This window comes from Eublepharis macularius, chromosome 16, assembly GCF_028583425.1.
Source record: "Eublepharis macularius isolate TG4126 chromosome 16, MPM_Emac_v1.0, whole genome shotgun sequence".
Lineage (NCBI taxonomy): Eukaryota > Metazoa > Chordata > Lepidosauria > Squamata > Eublepharidae > Eublepharis > Eublepharis macularius.
Window position 1 is genome coordinate 14,490,094 of NC_072805.1, and position 22,468 is coordinate 14,512,561.

The window sequence follows — 22,468 nt, forward strand, 5'->3', positions numbered from 1 at the left end:
AACACGTCACGGAGCTGTCATTAGCAGGGCGAGAGACACAGGAAAGCATGGGTCCGAACCTTCTTGCAAACCTGCTGTTTCCACACCCCACAGAGCAGAAACTGCTGCAGCTCGGATAAGACAAGAGGTTATATGCAAGCATGAATCCGGCAGCAGCTGGGCTGTGCGAGCTCAGGACACGGCAAGCTATCCAAGCTGTTTACAGAACATTCCAGGTAAATAAAAGCAATTCCCGCCCCCCCAAAAAACTGCAAAGCGAGAGCAGATCCAGCATTGCTTTCCAACAAGAATCTTCACACACAGTCAGAAGCACGCTCCCCCGCCATATGGCCCGACGCAGTTCACCATGTGGAAACGGCTGCAACCGTTCCTTGTTCCAAAATTAGCATTTAAAGAAGAGTAATCGCTTCGATTAGAAGCCACCCAATCTGAAAGGAAGACAAAATATCAAATTATAAAGGAGTCCGGGTTTTAAAAACAGTGCAGAGGCCAAAACAGGAGGCACCGTATAAACATAATTACAATTCGAAGAGAACAAGAGAGGGTCCAAGTTCTCAAGGGGCCAGAGAGAATTTTATTACAGAACAGAAACAAAAAAAAATCTGTAATGAGTCTGCTGATGCCCACAGGCAAGAAGAAGAAGAAACACCTTGGGGCTCATTTGCTTAATTCATTTATGCCCTGCTTTTCTCCCCAACGGGGATCCAAAGTGGCTTACATTATTCCCTCTCTTCCATTTTAGCCTCACAACAACCCTGTGAGGTTGGTTACGCTCAGAATATGTGACTGGCCCAAGGTCACCTAGAAAGCTTCAATAGCAGAGTGGGGATTCACACCTGGGTCTCCCAGATCCTAGTCTGACACTCTAACCATCTCACCACACTGTTTTTCTGTTTGTACACTAAACTTCTGGGAGAGAACCAAAGCCCTGGAGGTCACTTCCAATACTCAAAGGTTTTATTACGGTCATAACACCAGCCAAGTAAAATACAGATAAAAAGAACAGTCTTTAAATACTTAAAATGGGTAAATACATAAAATCATATATATGTAGGGCTTTTTTTCACCTGGAACACGGTGGAACTGAGTTCCGGAACCTCTTGAAAATAGTCACATGGCTGGTGGCCCCGCCCCCTGATCTCCAGACAGAGGGGAGTTGAGATGGCCCTCTGGAGGGCCATCTCAACTCCCCTCTGTCTGGAGATCAGGGGGCGGGGCCACCAGCCATGTGACCATTTTCTCCAAGGGCAACCCACTGAGTTCCACCACCTCTTTTCCCAGAAAAACCCCTGTATATATGTATATATATCTAACAGTAAAAACTCACTCACTTCTGTCTTTGTACTTCCAATACTGCAAACTCACACAACTTTAAATATTCCACTTATTTACACAGATTTATAGCCAGTCAATGGAAACCACCAACTTGTGCAATGTACAAAAACTGCAGATTCTCCACCCTTCTGACTAAGGACAGAAAGCCAGCACAGCAGAAAACTGAATTTCAAAATGGAGCAGATTATACTTATTGGAAAAGGAGGAGCAAAGCACCTCTACTAACAGAACAGACCCAAACGGTCAATTCCTCTATTGCCTTTTTAAACTTGGCATCTGAATTACACACACCTCGGAGCCCACTCTGCCACATCGCTTGCCTTTCTTGGGTGCCGTGCCAGCTTTGCCGGTAAGAGCCGTACCGTGCCCCAGCAGAATCAAATATCTGTCTCTGCCTGCTGCATTCAGCTAGGCAAGTTCCCCTGAAATTTGCCTGAGAGAATCTCATGGACAAGAAATCCCATTTTGGAAAGTTTCACATAATTGGAAGAGGAGAAGGGTTATGGGACAAAATCCTTCTCCCCATTGAAGTGGATGCAAATTAAGAAATCAAAGTAAGGCCATTAGAAAAATAAATGTTCCAAAACAAAAGTGGAGAGGGAGAAAAAAAGTACACCCCTACACCGTTGCTCCAGATTCCCAGCCTCCAACACCATTGTTTTTGTGACCAAACCCTTTAATTCTTCCTACGTCCTCACAGCATGGCCTGTTTGATCATTATTAGGTCAGACCACAGCCTGGCATATCCTCCCATGGAAGCATTTCTAGCCAGAGATGAGCAAGAGAAATCCTTTGACAGCAGACAGCTGGAACCTAAACGTGCTAAATCTCAGGTTCAAGCCAGAATGCATCCGTTCCGCACCTACTCTCATTGGCAAGCCGTCTCAAGCACATCTTGCTAACCAATGAAAAATGTTGGGTTGCTTTATCAGGCTCAGTAAAAAGTATCTGCAAGTCAACACCATAGTTGGGTTCACTGCTGATCCACATTCCAGTCCTCATTGGCAGAATCACGTTCCCTGTCACATGATGCCAAAGTCAGAGGTTGAAATCGATAAGAAAGTATATCAGTTGACAACATGAGCTATGACCAGGAAGAGCAGAGAGAATTCCCTTTTAGCAACCACTCAAATTCTACGTTGTTTATCCAATACCTTTTTTTCTATTAACCCAATACTCTTCAAAAACATTTTTATACATCATTACTTTTAAAAAACATCTAATTTACTTCATTCCCATTTCATTGTGTTATGCTCCCTACTTTGGGGACCTTGACTACCTTTCAGAGCAGTAAGTGGTGGTGGAGAATACCCACAAGTCATAGCTGACTTATGGCGCCCCCTGGTGGGGTTTTCATGGCAAAGAGCAATAAGTACACAGCATCAATTTTCCATTATGACCAACACTATCAATACATTTTCCAATACATTAATATATAAAGGAGACAGATTATTAGATTAACTGAGGAAGGACAAACTGGAAAGTGGATTTCTAGCCCTGGGGATGGAGCCTATCAACGTTTCTAGTAGTTCTACAGAGAGAAGGGGCCCATTTTTGACACACACACACAATAGCTATGATGACAAGAATCCTGCACAGAAATCCATGCGGGACAAGGCTGTAGTGCGTGTGAGAGAGAGAAAGGGGGGAGGATAATTAAAAAAGTCTTTTCTCTCAATTTCACCAGTGGAAAAGCTGGTAGAAACCAATCCCCAACTTCTTTGCTCCCTGGAAGGCCATGTGCCACCTTCCGCCCATGCAGTAGCAAAAATTAAACATTTGTGTACACATGTTTATCCCAACCTGCCTGGTTTTGCCAATGCCTTTTTCTGCATAACAACGCTTGTCTTCCTTGGTGGTCTCCCACCCAAGTACTGACCAGGGCTGACCCTGCTTAGCTTCGAAGATCGAATGAGATCAGGTTACCTAGACCATCCAGGTCAGGGCCTAAGAGTTTAGGGTTCTGTATATTGTTCTCCCCCTCCCTTCACATTTATTCCCCTCACAACCACCATGTGAAATAGGTTAGGCCGAGAACACACAACTGCTTACAAGCTCACTAGGCTTTAGACCAGACAGAGAGATTCGAACCCTGGTCCCCCCTTCAAAATCTTACTCCAGTGCTCTATCCACTAAACCACACTGGCTCTCATATGATCATTCTCTCTCCCAGCTCTCAACTTGAACATTTTATTTCTTAAGTCACAAAAGCTGTTTCTGTCACAGTTCACTAACTTACAGAGAGGAAGCACCAAACTAAGAATGATTTTAAAATCTGAACATATTATTTACACAGAAACATGATCAGAGATGAATTCAGACTTACTTCCCCATCCAAACAGCATAGCTTTCTGGAAGCCTCGGGATGAAGAGAATGGGGTCTCCACTATCCACATCAATCGCTCCGTAGCAGTCTGCCTCGGTCACTCCGAAGGTCCAATGGAAGTATGATTCCTAGATGAAGAAAGTAAACAGCATTTCATCTCTCCAATTCTTGGCTCTTCCCAAATACCGTTAAAAAAAAACAAAAACACAGAAGATGAAGCTGTTGGGAAAGGAACCACTAATAATACCAGAGAGTCCACTAGGCTTTCAAAAAGGACACAAAACTTTCTGTAGTTTTCTAGTGGTATCATGAGTACATAAACAAGCTTTCCAAATATCAGAATGTTTCATACCACCAAAATATTTCTTTATTACTTTTTTTTTTAATAGTAGACAAGGGATACAGAATAGAAGGGGCAGGGGAAAAAGATTATTATATAAGTCTAATACATTGCACCGTTCAATCTAGTATAATTCTTGTTCCATCATTATATTCTGCAGATCAGCTATTTATTTGCAAGTGTTTCCATTTATTTTTAGTATTGTCCATAAAGGTCTTCGTCTTAACTAAAAGCTAAGTTTCTTCAATCTTCTTTTGTATCCAGTTGTAAAATGGCTCCCAAATGTCATTATGTATTATGCTATCAATATCTTTCAATAAACTTGAAAGTTTGTCCGTTTCAGCTGTCTCAAGTATTCTTTCAATCAGGTTTTCTTGTGTTGGGACAGCTGTCATTTTCCAAAGTTTCACATATAGAATCCTAGCTGTTGTGATTATGTTCAAAATCAGGTGTTTTTGGTTTTTATTGACTGGAACCAATATGTGGTTTAATAAAAAGAGTTCTGGTTTCAAGGGTAGAGAAATCTTAAGTATCTGTTGAATCAGCCTGTGGACCATCTTCCAGAACTCCACCGCTGGTTTCTCTTCAGATTGCATACCACCAATATTTTTAAAGCTCAACTCTCAGATCCCAAAGACGATTATTTGGAAATATATCACCTCTTTCAAGGAAACATTATCTGTTTGCAGAAGACAGATCGGCAGTAGTGTCCCACTGATATGGAGCAGGCCCCTTATGCAACAGTTCTCCTTAAACCAACAAGAGAATCCAGGACCATTCCGTGTCGATAACCCTTAGCACTCCATAATAGCAGAAGTGGTGCTACCTCAAATCTGCCCAATCGCATTTCAGCACTTTCACACAAGCCAAGCAAAATGAGGATTCTTGCACCCTCGAAAATGGCATGTACAGATTTGTATTTATTTATTTATAGCCCGCCTTTGTCACTGAGATCCAAGGCAGATTACAACAGTGAAAGTGATAGTGCAATAGAATTGTAAGGACATTCACTGATCAAAATGTAAAAGTGAAGGTTGTTGTGGGTTTTCCGGGCTGTATTGCCGTGGTCTTGGCATTGTAGTTCCTAACGTTTCGCCAGCAGCTGTGGCTGGCATCTTCAGAGGTGTAGCACCAAAAGACAGAGATCTCTCAGTGTCACAGTGTGGAAAAGATGTTGGCAGGTCATTTATATCTACTCAGGAGGGGTGGGGTTGAGCCGAGTCATCCTGTAAGAGTTTCCCAGGGTGTGGAATGCTAATGGCGGGAGGCTTCACTGTATCCTGAGGAGGTTCTTTTGCATATGGATTGGTGCTTGATGTGCTAATCTTCTCTGCAGGGCTATTGTCGGGTGTAGAGTGTTTTGTTAGCCTGGTGTTTTTCAGAACTGGAAACCATGCTCTGTTCATTCTTAAGGTTTCTTCTTTCCTGTTGAAGTTCTGCTTATGCTTGTGAATTTCAATGGCTTCCCTGTGCAGTCTGGAGTTTATATCTCCTGAGTAGATATAAATGACCTGCCAACATCTTTTCCACACTGTGGCACTGAGAGATCTCTGTCTTTTGGTGCTACACCTCTGAAGATGCCAGCCACAGCTGCTGGCGAAACGTCAGGAACTACAATGCCAAGACCACGGCAATACAGCCCGGAAAACCCACAACAACCATCGTTCTCCGGCCGTGAAAGCCTTCGACAATACATGTAAAAGTGAAGATGAAGAAAAGTCAGGGAAACATATACAACAAGGAATGGTAGCAGAAAATTTTTTAGACAAGCATAAAGCCGAGCACCGAGATGAAATCCATCTGAGATAAAGCATATCTCATTTCCATGGTGTGTTTAGCAGTGTGGAAACTCCCCAGTAGGCGCATATCTACATCAGCAGACAGTACCCAGTAGCAAAGCGTTCAGTCCTCGTCCCCACCAAGGCATTTCTCGGAGCTACTTCTTATGACATAGCCCTGTAATCTGGGTTGAAAGTCCTCCCAAATAATTCAGTTCTGCATAGTTTGCAGAAAGCCAGGAGAGTGGGAGCTTTCCTGACCTCCTCAGACAGGCCATTCCATAAAGCGGGGGCTGCCACAAAGAAAGCACCGTGTGCAGGCAAGCTGCTGATTTTGCCCAACTGAAGGGCAAATTGCTCAGAACCCCGTTGTTTAACTAATATTTCTTTTAATCCTTCCTCTCGTTCCAAGGAGCTAAGGACTGCATGCATGGTCTCCTCTTCATTTTATTCTCATGACAACTCTGTAAGGTTAGCGTGGCTGGCTCAAAGCCATCCACCAAAAGCAGAGAATTGAACCTGGGTGTCTCGGATCCTAGTCTGACGCTCAAATCACTACATTACACGGGATCTCAGTAGAAGCCAACCACCTGACAGCAATATGGATTTTTTCTGAAAATTAAGACATCTGGAACTGTTGCAAAGTTGCCTCAAGGTAAACAGGTGCCGCGACACATTTTATTAACTCTGGTGCAAAAGCTGGCATGACTTGGAAAGACGAGGTGTATGGTTTTGTGGTCGCCTGGGAGACATACATCTGAATAAGAAACCATGTCTAGACCGTAAGAATGTGCCTCCTTTTCAGACGGCAAACACCTCACCATCATTCTGGCAGAACCGTTTGGTGAAGATCAAGCTGTCAGCACGGGAACTCATTTCTGCACCTCAGACGGGGTCTGCAACCGATGTGATTCAGTCGGTAACCAGTTAGGCTTTCTTGTATCGGCTCCTTAATAACGTAACAACATTCGATTTATATACCACCCTTCAGGACAACTTAATACCCACTCAGAGTGGTTTACAAAGTGTGTTATTATTCTCCTCATGACAATCACCCTGTGAGGTGGGTGGGACTGACAAAGCTCTGACAAGAGCTGTGACTGACCCAAGGTCCACCAGCGGGCTTCGAGAGGAAGAGTGGGGAATCAAACCTGGCTCTCCAGATTAGAGTCCTGCTGCTCTTTACTATGCTAAACTATACTAAAGTGTGTTATTATCCTCACGACAATCACCCTGTGAGGTGGGTGGGGCTGAGAGAGCTCTGGCAGAGCTGTGACTGACCCAAGGTTCCCCAGCGGGCTTCAAGAGGAAGAGTGGGGAATCAAACCTGGCTCTCCAGATTAGAGTCCTGCTGCTCTGAACTACTATGCCAAACTGGCTCCTTGTTGATCTCTTGTGTGAGGTTCAGCAGTATCCAGACTCTGCTCTTAGAAGCTCCTTTATCTATCCCACTTTTTTTGTCCTGCTTTGGCTTGCAGAGCCTCAGAACTGGGGAGGGGTTTGCAGCACCTGGTTCCTCCACTAGGTCTCTCCTACACAGCCTGGAGAGAAAGAACCCAGATAGATACCTTCTCACTGGCCTGTTTCTAAGCCCCTAGCAGGCTGCACACGCTCAGTCAATCCCCCCTGAAGTCTCTCAAGAGCTAGCAGCCTCATGAGAACTCAAGGGACTCCTGGGCTGCACCTGCAGCCTCTTCCTCCACCCCCTCCCATTGCCCTGACTAGGCGAAACCACCAGCAAACGTTGGCAGTGATTGGAGAGGGGCCTTAAAAAGCCCAAATTGTGTGACTGCTGATGCAGCTCCTCTTCCTCATTTCTGTGGCTGTGCGGGGCCTTAAAGGGCCCACACTGCATTGCTGCTCTTCCAGCCTTTTTCCATGTCACCACTATCCTGGCGAGCTTTCCTCTTCTGGCACCTTGAGCTCCCAAGTGGACGTCCTGTGACTCCTGGGGAAGTCTGGGGGCGGCTCTGGCAATGGGGTCGGGCCTGCTCCCGGGCGTCTTTCTTTGACTTTTGATGCTGTTTGCCTCTTTAATTAGAAAAGCTTGCAGCCCCTTGCCCTAGAAGCGAGCTCCCAATTCTACACCCTCCTCCCTAGCACCACACACATTCAGAAAGATCGACCGGGATAACCCCAAAACAGCATCTTGCCTGGGCCCATGGGGTACCTTGAACACAAAGAACCACGTGAGGTTGCCTTATACTGAATCAGCCTATTGGTCCATCAAAGTCAGTGTTGTTTACGCAGACTGCCAGTGGCTGTCCAGGGTCTCAGGTAAAGGTCTTCCGTGACTCCTATTAACTGATTTTTTTTTAAAAGGAGATGCTGGAGATTGAACCTGTGCCCTTCTGCATACAAAGCAGAGGCTCAACCACTGAGCCATGGACCTCTCTCTCTCTCTCTCTCTGGGTTTCACTTTGTCTGACCTGAGAGATGCTGACTTCTCCTAAGGAAAAGGGCAGCCCCTCACTGAGCTTGAGGCTTTGGGGTCGCCTTTGCAACCAACAGCCCACCTACAGGCCTCAGCAAGCACCCATAACCTGCCCCCCTCAAGTTGTGGGTGGGGGGCATGAATGCATCCAGGTCAGGTGACGACCAGGTAGAGTTGCCAGGTCACCTTACCTTCCTAGAGGGAGGTGGGAGACCCAGCACTCAACTTTACTGTGGATCTCTTGTGCACATTCCCAGGGCTGTTTGATGACATCATTTCCACTCTGCAGTGGGCCGAATCAGGCCCGTTTGGGGCCAAAATCAGCCTGCTGCAGAGTGTGAAAGCACTGCTGGGAGGGCCCTGAAGAGCTCCTGTGCTTCACAATGGGCCAATTTAGGACCCAAACAGGCCCGATTTGGCCCACTGTAAAGTGTGCTGTGCTGCCTGGGGGCATGTTCTAGGAGGCGCCTTTTCCCTCCGCTGGCCAAGTAAGCTGTGGGGGGAGCAAAGGGTGAGAGTGGGGGATCTCCCGCCTCAAGCGGGGGACTGGTAACCCTACATCCAGGTAATGTATTGGCAAAGCTGACCATGGATTTGGCAGAGAATCTGCCCCTTCCCCTTGGAAGAGATCAGACTTAGCCAAGAGATGCCAAGGGGCTACGGCAACTGCACTCCCTGGGCTTATCCAAGAGGCACCGATTTCAGGTCAAAGTGCTGGTACTTGCAGGAGTGAGGGGCTGTGGCTCAGTAGCAGAGCATCTGCTTGGCATGCGGAGGGTCCCAGGGTCAATCCCTTGCATCTCCAGACTAAAAGGGCCAGGCAGTAGGTGATGCGAAAGACCTCTGCCTGAGACCCTGCAGAGCCGCTGCTGGTCTGTGTAGACAACACCGACCTTGGTGGACCAAAGGCCTGATTCAGGATAAGACAGTTTCATCTGCGAGTGAGGTCGCTGAGGGTGTTATGGCCGCACAAAATGGCTGCCTGGGCTGTGTGTTATGCACCCCTGTATTAGAATTAGCATGTAAATGGGAGTTATCTTTCAGTGCAAGTTAGAAGATGATATGAATATTCAAGAATAGCAGTCTTGACTTTTCGACTGTTACTGTCCAGACAGGAGACACTGAAGAAAAATCCTGCCGCAAGTCCTATACAGTAAGTCAGCAGTTGGCAGAATTGTGTGTCGCTGGTTTTCTCTTCCGCCACCATTGCACACCCAAACGAAAATGTTTATATCACGCATGCAATTAAGATGAATGACTTTTGCCTAATTTGCAGCCCTATCCAGGTGTTTGTCTACTCCTGCAGAAGCAGAAACCACCTTGGACACATCCACTGAGAATAAGGCTCAGAGAAACACTGAAATACAAACCTCATCACGGCTTCTCAGAAGCAAAAAAAAAAAAGTTTCATCTACAGCACTTCAACCTGCTCCTGCCATGTTGCTAAGGGCAAACCGAAATACTGTCGAGAATTCTCTAATCACTGGACCTCTTATTACAGTTTTTAAAAGCAGTTGCCAGGAATTCAAAGGGATCAATGCTACAGGCTTTGAAAAAAGCCTGTTATTTTCTGTGAGAAGCTAGAACATGTTGAGCAAAGGATTTTTCCAAGCTCCCTGGGCTTGTCTTCTGGGGGAGGAAGAGGCCAGGAAGCAGCCAAGTGAAATCCCCAGGAGAATGGGTGTCACTGAAGCCTCTCTGAGGGTTGGCTGTATCTAGTTTGGGTTTTCCCTCAAGGGAAAAAATAAGGATAGAGTATTACTCCGGGAATGAATGAACATTGAAGAACACAGAGCTTTTGTAGGACTGAATTTTGACACTGATTAGTGTAGTTGCTAGGGGTGTGCAATTCAGGCTTCCAATTTGAGATAAATATCCAAATCAGATCCAATCTGTAAAGATTTGGGATTTCCTAATTAGACTCAGCATCGGGGGAGGGGGTCCAATTCGAGAATCCCGAATCAAAGCTTTTTGAAGCGATTCAGATCACCTTGGAAAGCTTTGGGGCACTTAAACCCCATGCTCTTGCTCCAGCTGACTGGTGGGTTCCACCAATCAGCTGGAGCAAGGGTGGGGTTTTAAAGTTTAAAGCACCGCCTCCGCACCCAGCTGGTCATCACAGCGGCAGTGGCGGGCCCTCCTGTTGCCCAGCTGGTCTCCGTGGCGGCCTCCTCCACTGCTCAGCTGGTCGTGGTGGGGGCTGGGGGGGGGCTGGGCCAGGACAAAGCTTCCCTTGGCTTTTTCACTTCAGTAAGCTCCAAATCTTTATGGAGCATAGAGAAGCAGTTTAAATACCCGAATCCTGAAGAGGCTTGCCACTTCGGGATTCGGGTTATTCTGAATTTTGTTCCCAATTTGGGTAAACCCAAAGCAGGAAACCCGAAGCAGGAAACCGTACACACCCCTAGTAATTCAAGTTCAAGGTTTAATGCATTGGGCCAAAGGCCACTGCAAACGATAAAACAGTAGCAAAAATATAAGCGACGATACAGATAAAATATACAATACAAGCTGAATAAAACACTATAAGAGTTACACTATTGCGCTTGCAGCCTATTGACAGCCCTGTGCTGTCACGACATTCTCTCGAATTTTCTGGAGACACCACAGTACGGCCCTCAGCAAGCTCTTTTCTGCCAGCTTAGCCTGAGAGGATGAGAGAAGGGGCTGAAATGCAGAAGGTGTGTGCCTACCCAGGGCTTTTTTTCAGCAGGAACGTGGTGGAACAGAGTTCCGGCACCTCTTGAAAATGGTCACATGGCTGGTGGCCCCGCCCCCTGATCGCCAGACAGAGGGGAGTTGAGATTGCCCTCCGCGCCACTCGGCGGCGCGGAGGGCAATCTCAACTCCCCTCCGTCTGGAGATCAGGGGGCGGGGCCACCAGCCATGTGACCATTTTCTCCACGGGCAACCCACTGAGTTCCACCACCTCTTTTCCCAGAAAAAAAGCCTTGAGCCTACCGAAGAACAAATGCAGAAGCGTGAATTGCCTGGAACAGGAAGTGGAGTGTGAAGAACGCCAGAAAGTTAACAGACCACCGCATGTATTGGGAGAGGTTTCAAGTAGTCCAAAGCGAACGTCAAAAAACAGAAAACCCCACGCAATATATTTTATATTAGGGCCAAGCAAAATGCGCTAGAGCAGTGGACAATCTTTCAAATCCTCCTGAACTCTTCCTTAGGCTGGATTTTTTTAAAAAGAGGAGAGAGAAAAAGCTGTCTTAGGTCACAGTCTTAAAGGTCTTGTTCTGTAAGCCTCCAAGGTGAAATGCTGAGCATGTGTGCAGATTTAAAATGGCAGTGGTGTCAGATGGTGCACCCTTGGCCTTCTGGGAAGGAACAGCAGCAAAAGAATTGAAAGCATCCAACTCCATGCCATCTTCTGGGCATGGAGCAGGGGTCACTGGGGGTGTAGGGGTGGGAGGTAGTTGTGAATTTTCTGCATTGTGCAGGAGTTTCGTGATCTGGCTGTGCCAGGAAGGCCTAGCAATGCCTCAGAAGCCTGTTAGCAGTGGGAGTAGGCCTGTCTACAATTCCTAGGAGCCCCTGGACCGTTTTGGCACCCTTTTCGGCCAATCAGAATACAGGGGGCTAGTGCTATATAAGTCTGGGAGGAAAACAGCCTGGGTTCTTCCTCCCAGGGGGCAGGCCAGAGGAGGTTTCTGCTAGGGAGAGAGGCCCTCATCCAGGTAGGGTGAGAAGACAGGCCTGGCAGACAGAGGGACAGGGAGTTCAGTCGCGCTAGGGCCTTCTATTTATTTTGCTTTCACCCATCTATTGTTGCTAAGGCACCTTGCTTCTTGTTTGCTTGTTTGTTTGTTTGTTATTAACTGACCTCCTTGTAAATAAACCCTTTTGTTTGTGGTTACTCTGCTGGGTCCTCATTCCTGTTTATTGGCCAAGCTACGGAAGCCAGAAGTGTTGGGAGGGTACTCTGGGCCTTCCCAAGGGACCCTAAATCCCAGAGCGGTGGAAGCGTAAGGTGGCTCACCCCACCTGAGGCATGACAAGGGGGTTGGACGATGATCCTGGGGGTTCCTTCCAACCCTCTGATTCTATGATCTGAAAATACAATGCTAATACAGCTGCTGATCCAATAGACTCTCTAGCACCAAACGGGTCTCACAGGTCCTTTGGAAGGTTGATAGAAGGAAGAGCACTGACTTAATTCTGGAAATTTAGCTGATGCTTAAGGTAATGAGTTAATGGAAATCAAACTGATTAGTGTTAACTTATTGGAGGGGTAGCAATAAGTACAGTTTCCCCCCCCCCCCATTCTTTTTATTCCACTTTTATTTATTTAAAGGATTTATATCCTGCTTTTCTCCCAATCAACAAGACTCTTTCAGTCAGCTAATTTGCAGGGGGGAATGATGCAAATCTATTTTTTAAATGGGTTGTTGCAATAGTACTACAAGGTTAGAGAAAAGCTGTTACTGTCTATGAAAAACCAAACACATTTGAGCAAAGAATTTTTCAAGAAAATGTTATTTGTGACCATAAAGACTTTAAAGGGAAATATCCAGAATCTGCTCAGCGGCAACATGTGCTGGGAAATGGAATCAACATCAGTGAACGCCGGAGAAAATTTCAGCTCTGTTACCTATAAGGCCACCCATGTAACCTCAGCTGGAAAAGGCACCCAAAGCAAGAACTCCAGTCGTTTTCAGACTCACCAAATTTCAGATACGCACTGTAATCTTTTAAAGACTTCCCCCCCACCCCGCCTTTCCATAAAACCTATTTAAGGTAGGTAGCAATGTTTGTCAAATAAAATACAATAAATATCTTACCTGTTAACTACAAAAACAATCAAAGCTATCACATCTCCAAAAGTACAAGAATGAAGCACAATACAAGAAAGCAAAACAGCAGCTACAACCTACTTGTTATGGCACTTTGCACGGCTGGAAATCACAGATATTTTACCCAATTTTATTTATCAGCCAGATGTGAACAGAATGTTCTACCCAAATTACCTCAGCTCCCCCAATTACACATAGCCACAGATTACAAGATCACTTATTCCCAAAATGATTGATATATGTCACCATGTTTAAAAGTATGAATTAAAGCCTCTTTTTTAAAAGCTTAGGACAAAGGGAAAACAGTAAGTGGGAATCCTTTGACAGACTTCACACTGTTTTTTTTTTAAACTCTGGAATATTTTTAAAAAATAGTTCAAGATAGGTAGCCAGTTTGGTGGAGTGGTTAAGAGCATGGGACTCTGATCTGGAGAGACAGGTTTGATTCCCCACTCCTCCACTTCAAGCCAGCTGGGTGACCTTGGGTCAGTCACAGCTCTTTCAGAGCTCTCTCATCCCCACCCAGCTCACAGGGTATTTTGTTGTGGGGATAATAGTAACATACTTTGTAAACCACTCTGAGCGGGCATTAAGTCATCCTGAAGGGCGGTATATAAATCGAATGTTGTTGTTGTTGTTAGTCTGTAGCAGTAGAAAAGAGCAAGAGTCCAGTAGCACCTATAAGATTAACAAAATTTGTGGTACGGTCTGAGCTTCCGTGAGCTACAGCTCACTTCAGATACTGGACTCTTTTGTACTTTAAAAAATAGTGTTTTCCTTTAATTCATTCATTCTTTTTGCCATGAGAAGCTGGAGAGGGATGAAGAGAAGGGAGAGAGACTGAACAATTAAAAAAAACGGGGCAGGGGGAAACACAACAGACACAAATCAGGAATTCTGGGGTTTCCACCTGGCTTTAACAATGCGGTATGTAGCTTTTGAAGAGGATTCTGGGAGTAAAATCAGCCACAGGCCTAAGTGAGACTGTTATGTAGCAGAGTACCAAGGCCTGCAAAACTGCTTTTCTTAGAGCCAGCGGCTTTAGCAGGCAGACTTGTTACTATAGTAAAAGTTGCTATCATTATCAGTGTGGGAACAGGTTTCAGTAAGCCTCTTCAGAGGCCTCGGTAAAACTATTCCTTTGTATTCTTTATGCACAACAATAAAGAATGTTTGGCATTATCTATAAAAGCTGTGGCCTGCCGCAGCAGTCTAATTTTAAACTTACAGTCTTTCTTTACAGCAATTACTCTTGCTGGAGATTTTTCCTAAACACTTTAACTACACTCACAAACCTACTTAACATACCACACTGAGCTTGGTAATACTTGCCTAGTCATATGATAGATTGAGATGGGTAGCCATGTTAATCTGTCTGTAGCAGTAGAAAAGAGCAAGAGTCCAGTAGCACTTATAAGACTAACAAATTAAGTGGTAGGGTATGAGCTTTTGTGACTCACAGCTCACTTCTTCAGAGTGACTCTGAAGCTTCAGAGCTGTGACTTACAAAAGCTCATACCTTACCACAAATGTTGTTAGTCTTATAGGCAGGGCTCATTTTGAGGGGGACGTAGTTCCCCAAAGAGGTCACATGACCGGTGGCCCCGCCCACCTGACTCAGCCATTTTGTGCCCGTTTCGGCCTGGATTGGGGCCGAAACGGCCTGGATTGGGCCTCTGACGGGTGGTGGATCACTTTCCCACTCAGCAGCGGCCTGATCCTGACCATTTTGGGCCCCTTTTCAGCCATTTTCAGCCCCCTTTTTCCATTCTGGGCCCAATTTCGGCTCTGAATGGCCAGGATTGGGTCCAAAACAGCCAGGATAGGTGAGGTCAGGGGGTGTGGCACATGCAAATCAGTTATGCTAATGGCACACTTCTGGTGATGGCAAGGGGCGTGGCATATGCTAATGAGGTATGCTAATGAGTTCCTCCAGCTCTTTTTCTACAAAATGACCCCTCTTTATAGGTGCTACTGGACTCTTGCTCTTTTCTACTTAGTTATAAGGATTGAGATAAAATAGGTGAAGTATTTTGACATATCCTACTGTTAATGTTTAGCATTAACAGTACTGGTCATTGGAGCTGTGCTCATTTCGTGGCCCAGAGTTTATTTTTATTGGATTCATGACAACAGGAAAAGACAGTTGTTCTGTATTACAACTGAGCATCTTGAATGAAACTAACATTTTTCTCCTGCAGATCTGTACCATTACTGAGCAGCCCCCAAAAAGCTCTCTGAACAACCGAGGACTCCTGCTGGACACTTACAAAACAAGATCAGCTGAGGATTCCCACGTATGCTATAAAATATATGATATGACTTGAATTGCCGTCATATAAGCTGTTGATGAAGACCAATGGTCAACACCGATTCTGCCGGGGACTTTATGGTTTGATTATGTTGCAGCAGCGGTTTTAAAAAGAAGTTGATAGCGCATTAAAAAACATTGGCATGCTGCCATGGCTGTTGCTTTTATGAAATATGCGTGTGTGTGCGCGAGCACGCTCATTTCACCAAAATGTGTTCTGGATCACAGAGCTGGTGGAAACTTGCCAGCTAGCAATAAAAAGGGTGAAATCTGAACTAGCTGTTGACTGTTTCTTATCAAAAGATCCACAGAAAAAGATAAGCAGGCTGGTTGTTGTCTCTGAAGCTTACCTGGCGGAAGATAACGCCGGTATCGGTGCAGTATCTGTTGGTCTGCTCTCCACCCTGCAGAAGAACGATGGACTTCCGCGGCACATTGCTGTTTGCTCGAAGACGATCACACAAACGGGTTCTATTCAGGGCAAAAAGCCCAGCTGGTATTTTCAAAGTTTCATTCCCCAACCAAAAAAAGGGTCTAGAAAAGAGGCAGTGTGGAAGGGGGGAGAAGACAAGAGAAATTAGCATTCCCATTCAAAACAACGGACTTCTGGGCAGTCTAACTTTGAAACCTGGCATCAGCCACCTACCCAACTTGTCTATGATGCAGTCACAGCAAACAGGAAAAAAACCCAGTAAAGATCAAGACCCACCAAAACTGGATACATAAGACGCAAAATATGTAAAACAGAATTGTTGAGGAGGGCACTTTTACAAACCTGATAGGCAGCGGTCATTTCGTAGAAAAAGAGCTGGAGCTCATTAGCATAACTCATCAGCATATGCCACGCCCCTTGCCAGCACCGGAAGTGTCGTTAGCATAACTGATTTACATACGCCACACACCCCTGACATCACCTATCCTGGCTGTTTTGGACCCAATCTTGGCCATTCAGGGCCGAAATTGGGCCAAAAATGGCAAAAAGGGGGCTGAAAATGGCTGAAAAGGGGCCCAAAATGGTCAGGATTGGGCCACTGCTGAGTGGGAGAGTAATCCACCATCCGTCAGAGGTCTGATCTGGGCTGTTTTGGCCCCAATCCAGGCCAAAACGGGCCCAAAATGGCTGAGAGTCAGGTGGGTGGGGCCACCTGTCATGTGGCCTCTTTGGGGGCTGCTGAAACTGCATTCCTGCGCGCTCCCCCTCAAAATGAGCCCTGCTGATAGGGATAGATTGCAAAGGAGATTTTACAGATGTTTCAACGAAGGGAACAGGACTGTGGACTTTACTACTGTATGGTATGCGTTATCTGTTGCTGTGTATGCATTATTTTGTCCTCAGTGTACTGTATTTTCACTTGTGTAATACCATTTACTGCTTGTTTAACATGCCCTGCTTCATGCTTATGCTTTGTTCAGACTGCTGCTTGTTTCAGATTTCTGCAATCCCAGCTTTATCACATTGTTTATTAGGCGGCTCATCCTGCTGACTGCATCGGATCACACGGTGAAATCTGCCTTGGTCCTGGCCTGGATGGCCCAGGCAGGCTAGCCCGTCTTCGGCAGCTCTCAGACGCTAACCAGGATCGGCCCTGGTTAGTGTTTAGATAGGAGACCACCAACGAAGCCCAGGCTCACTGCACAGGGGCAGGCAGTGACAAGCCACCTCTGTTCGCCTCTTGCCCTGAAAATCCTAGGAGGTTCTATAAATCAGCTGCAACTTGACGACACGTTATACACCCACAATCCATCTTGCGTTTCAGTGAGAAAGGCAGACTATGACCAATGGAGACAAAGTAATTTTTAAAAGATCCAAGAGTCCTATCAAACATCTGGAGATTTTACAGTGAGCAGGGAGATGAAGCCAAGGAAGAGCACAATATCGTCTCTAGTGCTCCACAAATCCCTTTCGGTGAGAGCTCCCACAAGAACTCCTTGCAGAGCATCAAGGCCACACGCCTCTTCCCAAAGGCTCTTGGCCAGGGTGTAAGTGAGGGAGGTTGACTTTTCCAGAAAGAGCAGCAGCTCCCTTGCCCACGCCTAGCTTCAGAAAAGGGGCCAGAGTGAAGAGACAAATGGCAACAGGGAAGGAGCAGCAGAGACAGGATGTAAGAGCCACTTTGGCCTCATCAACGTTAATTATATTTGCCACTGGAAATTAAGACAGGGACAGATTGGCCATTTGACTTCCCGGGAAACCTCCCAGAAGGCCACAGTCCGGGAGGGACATGGGCAGCCAGGAGAAAGCTAAACCCCGGCAGCGCTGCAGGCTTGGATCGGACCCAGCCAGCAATTACACCAAAGGGCAAAAGCTCCCATGCGGCACAAGAGGCATCAACAGGCAAGTCTATGCCCCTCATTAGGTCTGAACCAAGCCAATGGAGGAAGTTAATTGCTCCTGGTCAGTCCTGATGTTCCAATCCACCCTGGACCGCACAGCAGCCTGGAACCTCTCACCTAGCTGGCAAAGCGAGAGCTCAACGGTAGAGATGGGCAAAAAATGGAACACGAACCAAAAGGAACCACGAACCAGCCCGGTTCGTGGTTCACGAACCAGCAGTTCATGGAAGCTCCTTTCCACAAACTTCCGAACCACGAACTGGTTCGCGAACTTGCCCAGTTTGGGGGAGTTCGTGGTTTGTGAAAACGAACGAACCACAAACCGCACAGTTCGCTTTTTCGCAGTTCGTGCCCACCCCTACTCAACAGCCGTTAAGACCTGCGCCCCTCTCTGTCGAATACCTGTAAAAATGTTCACATATTCAGAGGCAGTGTGGTGTACTGGTTACTGGCCTCAAAATTCTAGACCAGGGGTGGCCAAACTGTAGCTTGGGAGCCACATGCGGCTCTTCTAGACATATTGTGCAGCTCCCAGAGGTCCCCGCGTATCGCCGTGGCCATACATTTTATTTTAGTCTAGTTTATTTCTCTCCCTCCTTTACCTCCTTTCTTTCCATGACTTTCCCTCCCATTTCTTTTCCTTCCTTCTTTCGTTCCATGTCTTTCATATTTTCAATAAAAACGTTGGGGTTGCTGGGTCTGACTCAGAAAATATCTGGGACCTTTGGGGGTGAAGCCTAGCAAGGAGATGATGTCACTTTTGTGATGTCACTTCCACGTCAAAGGTCACATGATGGCTCTTCCCAAGCTCCACCCCTTCTGATGTCTCTTCCAGCATACTGCACCAAACCCCACCCCTTTCTGTGATGTCACTTCCAGGACACTCCCCCAAAACCATCTCCTCATCTGAAGTCACTTCAATGCATAATGTCTTGTGGCTCTCAAACATCTGATGTCTGTTCTGTGTGGCTCTTACATTAAGCAAGTTTGGCCACCCCTGTTCTAGACCATTTGCTTTAGAATGGGTGTGATGCTTAGAGTTTCGAACTAGGACCTGGGAAACCCATGTCCAATCCCCACTCTGCCCTGATGCTTGCTAAGTAACCTTGGGCTAGTCACTCTCTCACATCTAACCTACAGCTGATGAGAAAAGCCAGTTGGGTGTAGTGGTTAAGAGCGACAGGACTCTAATCTGGAGAACCGGGTTTGATTCCCCACTCCTCCACTTGAAGCCAGCTGGGTGACCTTGGGTCAGTCACAGCTCTCTCGGAGCTCTCTCAGCCCCACTCAACTCACAGGGTGATTGTCGCAAGGATAATAATAACACACTTTGTAAACTGCTCTGGGTGGGCATTAAGTTGCCCTGAAGGGCGGTATATAAATCTGTTGTTGTTGTTATAATAAAATAGAGGGGAGAATGACATCATAAGCCACTTTCAGTCTCCACTGAAGAAAGCAAGGTACAAATATCTAAACAAAGAAATAACTATACCCTCTTCTTTTGCATAAATCCATTCTAACTATTTTGCATAATTTATTCTGCTCTTGCTAACCATAAGGAGGGATGTGAAACTATGCAGGTCTACAGAGACAACCGCTCAACTCAGCCGAAGCAAAGTTGTATTGAGGCTCAAGGAATGTTCCCCTGCGGTCAGCGCGTGCGCTCCCATTTTTTTTGTGGTACTGCTTCTAAAGCAGCCACCTTTACCATCAGCTGCTCCAAGGTCTCCAATTTGACTAATTCGGTCGGACTTTTCCTTGAATGGACTGATCTCGGCTACCAAAGGCCATCATCACGTACCAAATCGTGCGCCAAGCTGTCCTGGCCGTGCCTTCACCTATGCACCGTTGCTACGCTCAACTGTTGCTAAGATGAAGAAAATGCATATATCAACTCACATTAACCTGGGCACAACTGGAGCAATGTTCCCTCATGTATTAATTATTATACATCTATCTTGGAAAAGCCGCGAGTCTGAACGCTAACCTTTGCTTTTATAGCTGTAGAGAGCAAACTTCAGTGCGATGTCTGCATCAGAAGTCCAAGCCACATAAAGGGATAAATAATCTATAGGACTTTGATACAATTTTGTGAAGCTAATGATAAAACTGCTTAGATATGCAGCAAGCTCAAGTCGCCAATTTTTTGAAAAACGGGCCATACTTCAGCAGGGTAGCAACAATAAGCAAGGCACAGGCAAAATAATTACGTAAATTAGCGAGTGAATGCGCTTGTTTTCCTTTTCACTTTTTGTCTTCTTTTGGGGCAGGGTCATGGCTCAGAGGCAGAATAAGCTGTTTTAATGTATTTATTTATTTAAAACTTTTGCAAAACATTCCTCCCAGCTTAGGGTCCTCAAGGTGGCGAACTATCATTAACGATGTAAAAATACTGATAAATATGTATAAATGTTTTTAAACAATTAAATGAATCATATAAATACAGGAACAGACAAACAGGGAGAAGTCAAGGAGAGTTAGTGAGGGAACACCAAATGAAACAGCAACGTCTTCACTCGCTGGTGGAGGGAAACCATAGATGGGGGCAGATTCATCACCCTGAGGAGAAAGTACCAAAGTTTTGGTGCCGTGACCAAGAAGGTGCTTTCTCAGGTTGCCACCCATCTAGCCTCAGATACCAGGGTTAATAATCCAGAGGAGTTAGCCATGTTAGTCTGTAGTCGCAAAATAGTAAAGAGTCCAGTAGCACCTTTAAGACTAACCTGCATCTGACCAAAAGAGCTGTGGCTCTCGAAAGCTAATGCTACAATAAAGTTGGTTCGATGCATCTGACAAAGAGAGCTGCGGCTCTCAAAAGCTTATGCTACAATAAAGTTGGTTAGTCTTAAAGGTGCTACTGGACTCTTTACTACAGGGTTAATAATAACAACTTAACACCCACTCAGAGCAGTTTACAAAGTATGTTGTTATTATCCCCACAACAATCACCCTGTGAGGTGGGTGGGCTGAGAGAGCTCTGAGAGAGCTGTGACTGCCCCAAGGTCACCCAGCTGGCTTCAAGCAGAGGAGTGGGGAAGAAAACCTGGCTCTCCAGATTAGAGTCCCAGCACTCTTAACCACTACACCAAACTGGCTCTCAAAGCAGGGCCTCTGAAGATGACCAGAATGGTTAGACAGGCCCATATAGGAGAAGGCAGCCCTTCAGGTATGTTAAAGGTCAGTACCAGCACTGTGAATTGGACCCAGAAGCAAAGTATGAGCCGGTGTAGATGGAACAAGACTGTGGCGATATGGTCTGTACAACCCACACCATTCAACATTGCGCCTGCAACATTCTGTACCAACTGCAGCTCCTTCAAGGGCAGCCCCACATAGAGCACGACAGTCCAATCATGCTTTGCGTGTGGACAGTCCCAAGTTCAATCCCCAGCACCTCCAGTTAAAAGGAGCAGATAGTAGATGATGTAAAATCCTCCAAATGAGCCCCTCAGAGAGCCACCGCTGATCAGAGGTAGCCAGTGATTCTCGAAGTGGTACCTGTGGGTGCCACAGAACCCACCACTATGTTTCCAAGCACTCACTTCTTTCTCCCCTTTTTCTATCCCAAGCAAAGAGCCAATCCTGGCTTTTCCTCCACCTCACTGGAGCAGAAAGAGTGTCAGAAGAACCTGGTAGAGTCCAGTAGCATCTTTAAGACTAACCAACTTTACTGTAGCATAAGCTTTCGAGAACCACAGTTCTCTTCGTCAGATGCATTGTCAGCTTTTGAGAACCACAGCTCTCTTCATCAGCATCTGACGAAGAGAGCTGTGGTTCTCAAAAGCTGACGATGCATCTGACAAAGAGAGCTGTGGTTCTCGAAAGCTGACGATGCATCTGACGAAGAGAGCTGTGGTTCTCAAAAGCTGACGATGCATCTGACGAAGAGAGCTGTGGTTCTCAAAAGCTGACGATGCATCTGACGAAGAGAGCTGTGGTTCTCAAAAGCTGACGATGCATCTGACGAAGAGAGCTGTGGTTCTCAAAAGCTGATGATGCATCTGAAGAAGAGAACTGTGGTTCTCAAAAGCTGACGATGCATCTGATGAAGAGAACTATGGTTCTCAAAAGCTTATGCTACAGTAAAGTTGGTTAGTCTTAAAGGTGCTACTGGACTCTTTTCTGGACTTACTGCCTTTGCTCTGTAGCTGAGAGACATGATGTCTGGGACTGGGACTCAGTGTGAAAAAGCCTCTTGGCTTCTTTTGTACAAATCGTATCAGAGGTGTTATTTTGCAGTGTAAACCACCTTGAACACGATGGCAGCAACAAATGTATAAAAGGCATCAAATAAATAAATAAACGGGTTGCTTAACCACTTCTTCCCAGTGTGAATTGCAACAGAGTCCTTCCTTTAAGTATGTCTGCCAGTTACTACTGTTTGTGTGCACCCCTTGACGAGCACAAGAATGTGAGCAGGTACCTTAAAAGAGAAGGGCTCAGCCAACCTTCCTTGCCATTCCCTTTGGCCAAAAAACCCCCCAATTGTTCCTTTGCTAGACTCTCAACCTGGGCAAAAGTGGCTGAGTTGTATCCTGGTGTCAAGAGGATCTTTGACAAAAGAAGGTGCACTGGAGCCAGATCTGACCTCTGGATGACTCTCCTTACCTTCATGTACATTCCCAGAGTTCACCTGACAAAGCAGAAATCAGGTTCGATTATCTTCCTGCCCCTCCTCCTAACTGGATATGAATTACATATATTTATAGTTTGTTAAGCCCAGAGAGGGGGCTCGGAGCCCTGTTTTATGGCATCGTTGATTGTATGTACTATGCTGTGCGGACTGCGCTGCTTTAAACTGTGCA

General features: G+C 46.0%; 1 protein-coding gene across 1 annotated transcript in view; it reads right to left on the minus strand.

Annotated features, from left to right (window-relative positions):
- The window catches only part of PEPD (peptidase D), a 223,321-nt gene that overhangs the window by 193,242 nt on the left and 7,611 nt on the right, over nt 1-22,468 (minus strand). The window contains exons 2-3 of the mRNA XM_055000754.1: nt 15,680-15,863; nt 3,662-3,789 (exon numbers count right to left, since the gene is read on the minus strand). Of these exons, the coding sequence (XP_054856729.1) occupies nt 3,662-3,789; nt 15,680-15,863 (312 nt within the window). The remainder of the gene's footprint in view (nt 1-3,661; nt 3,790-15,679; nt 15,864-22,468) is intronic.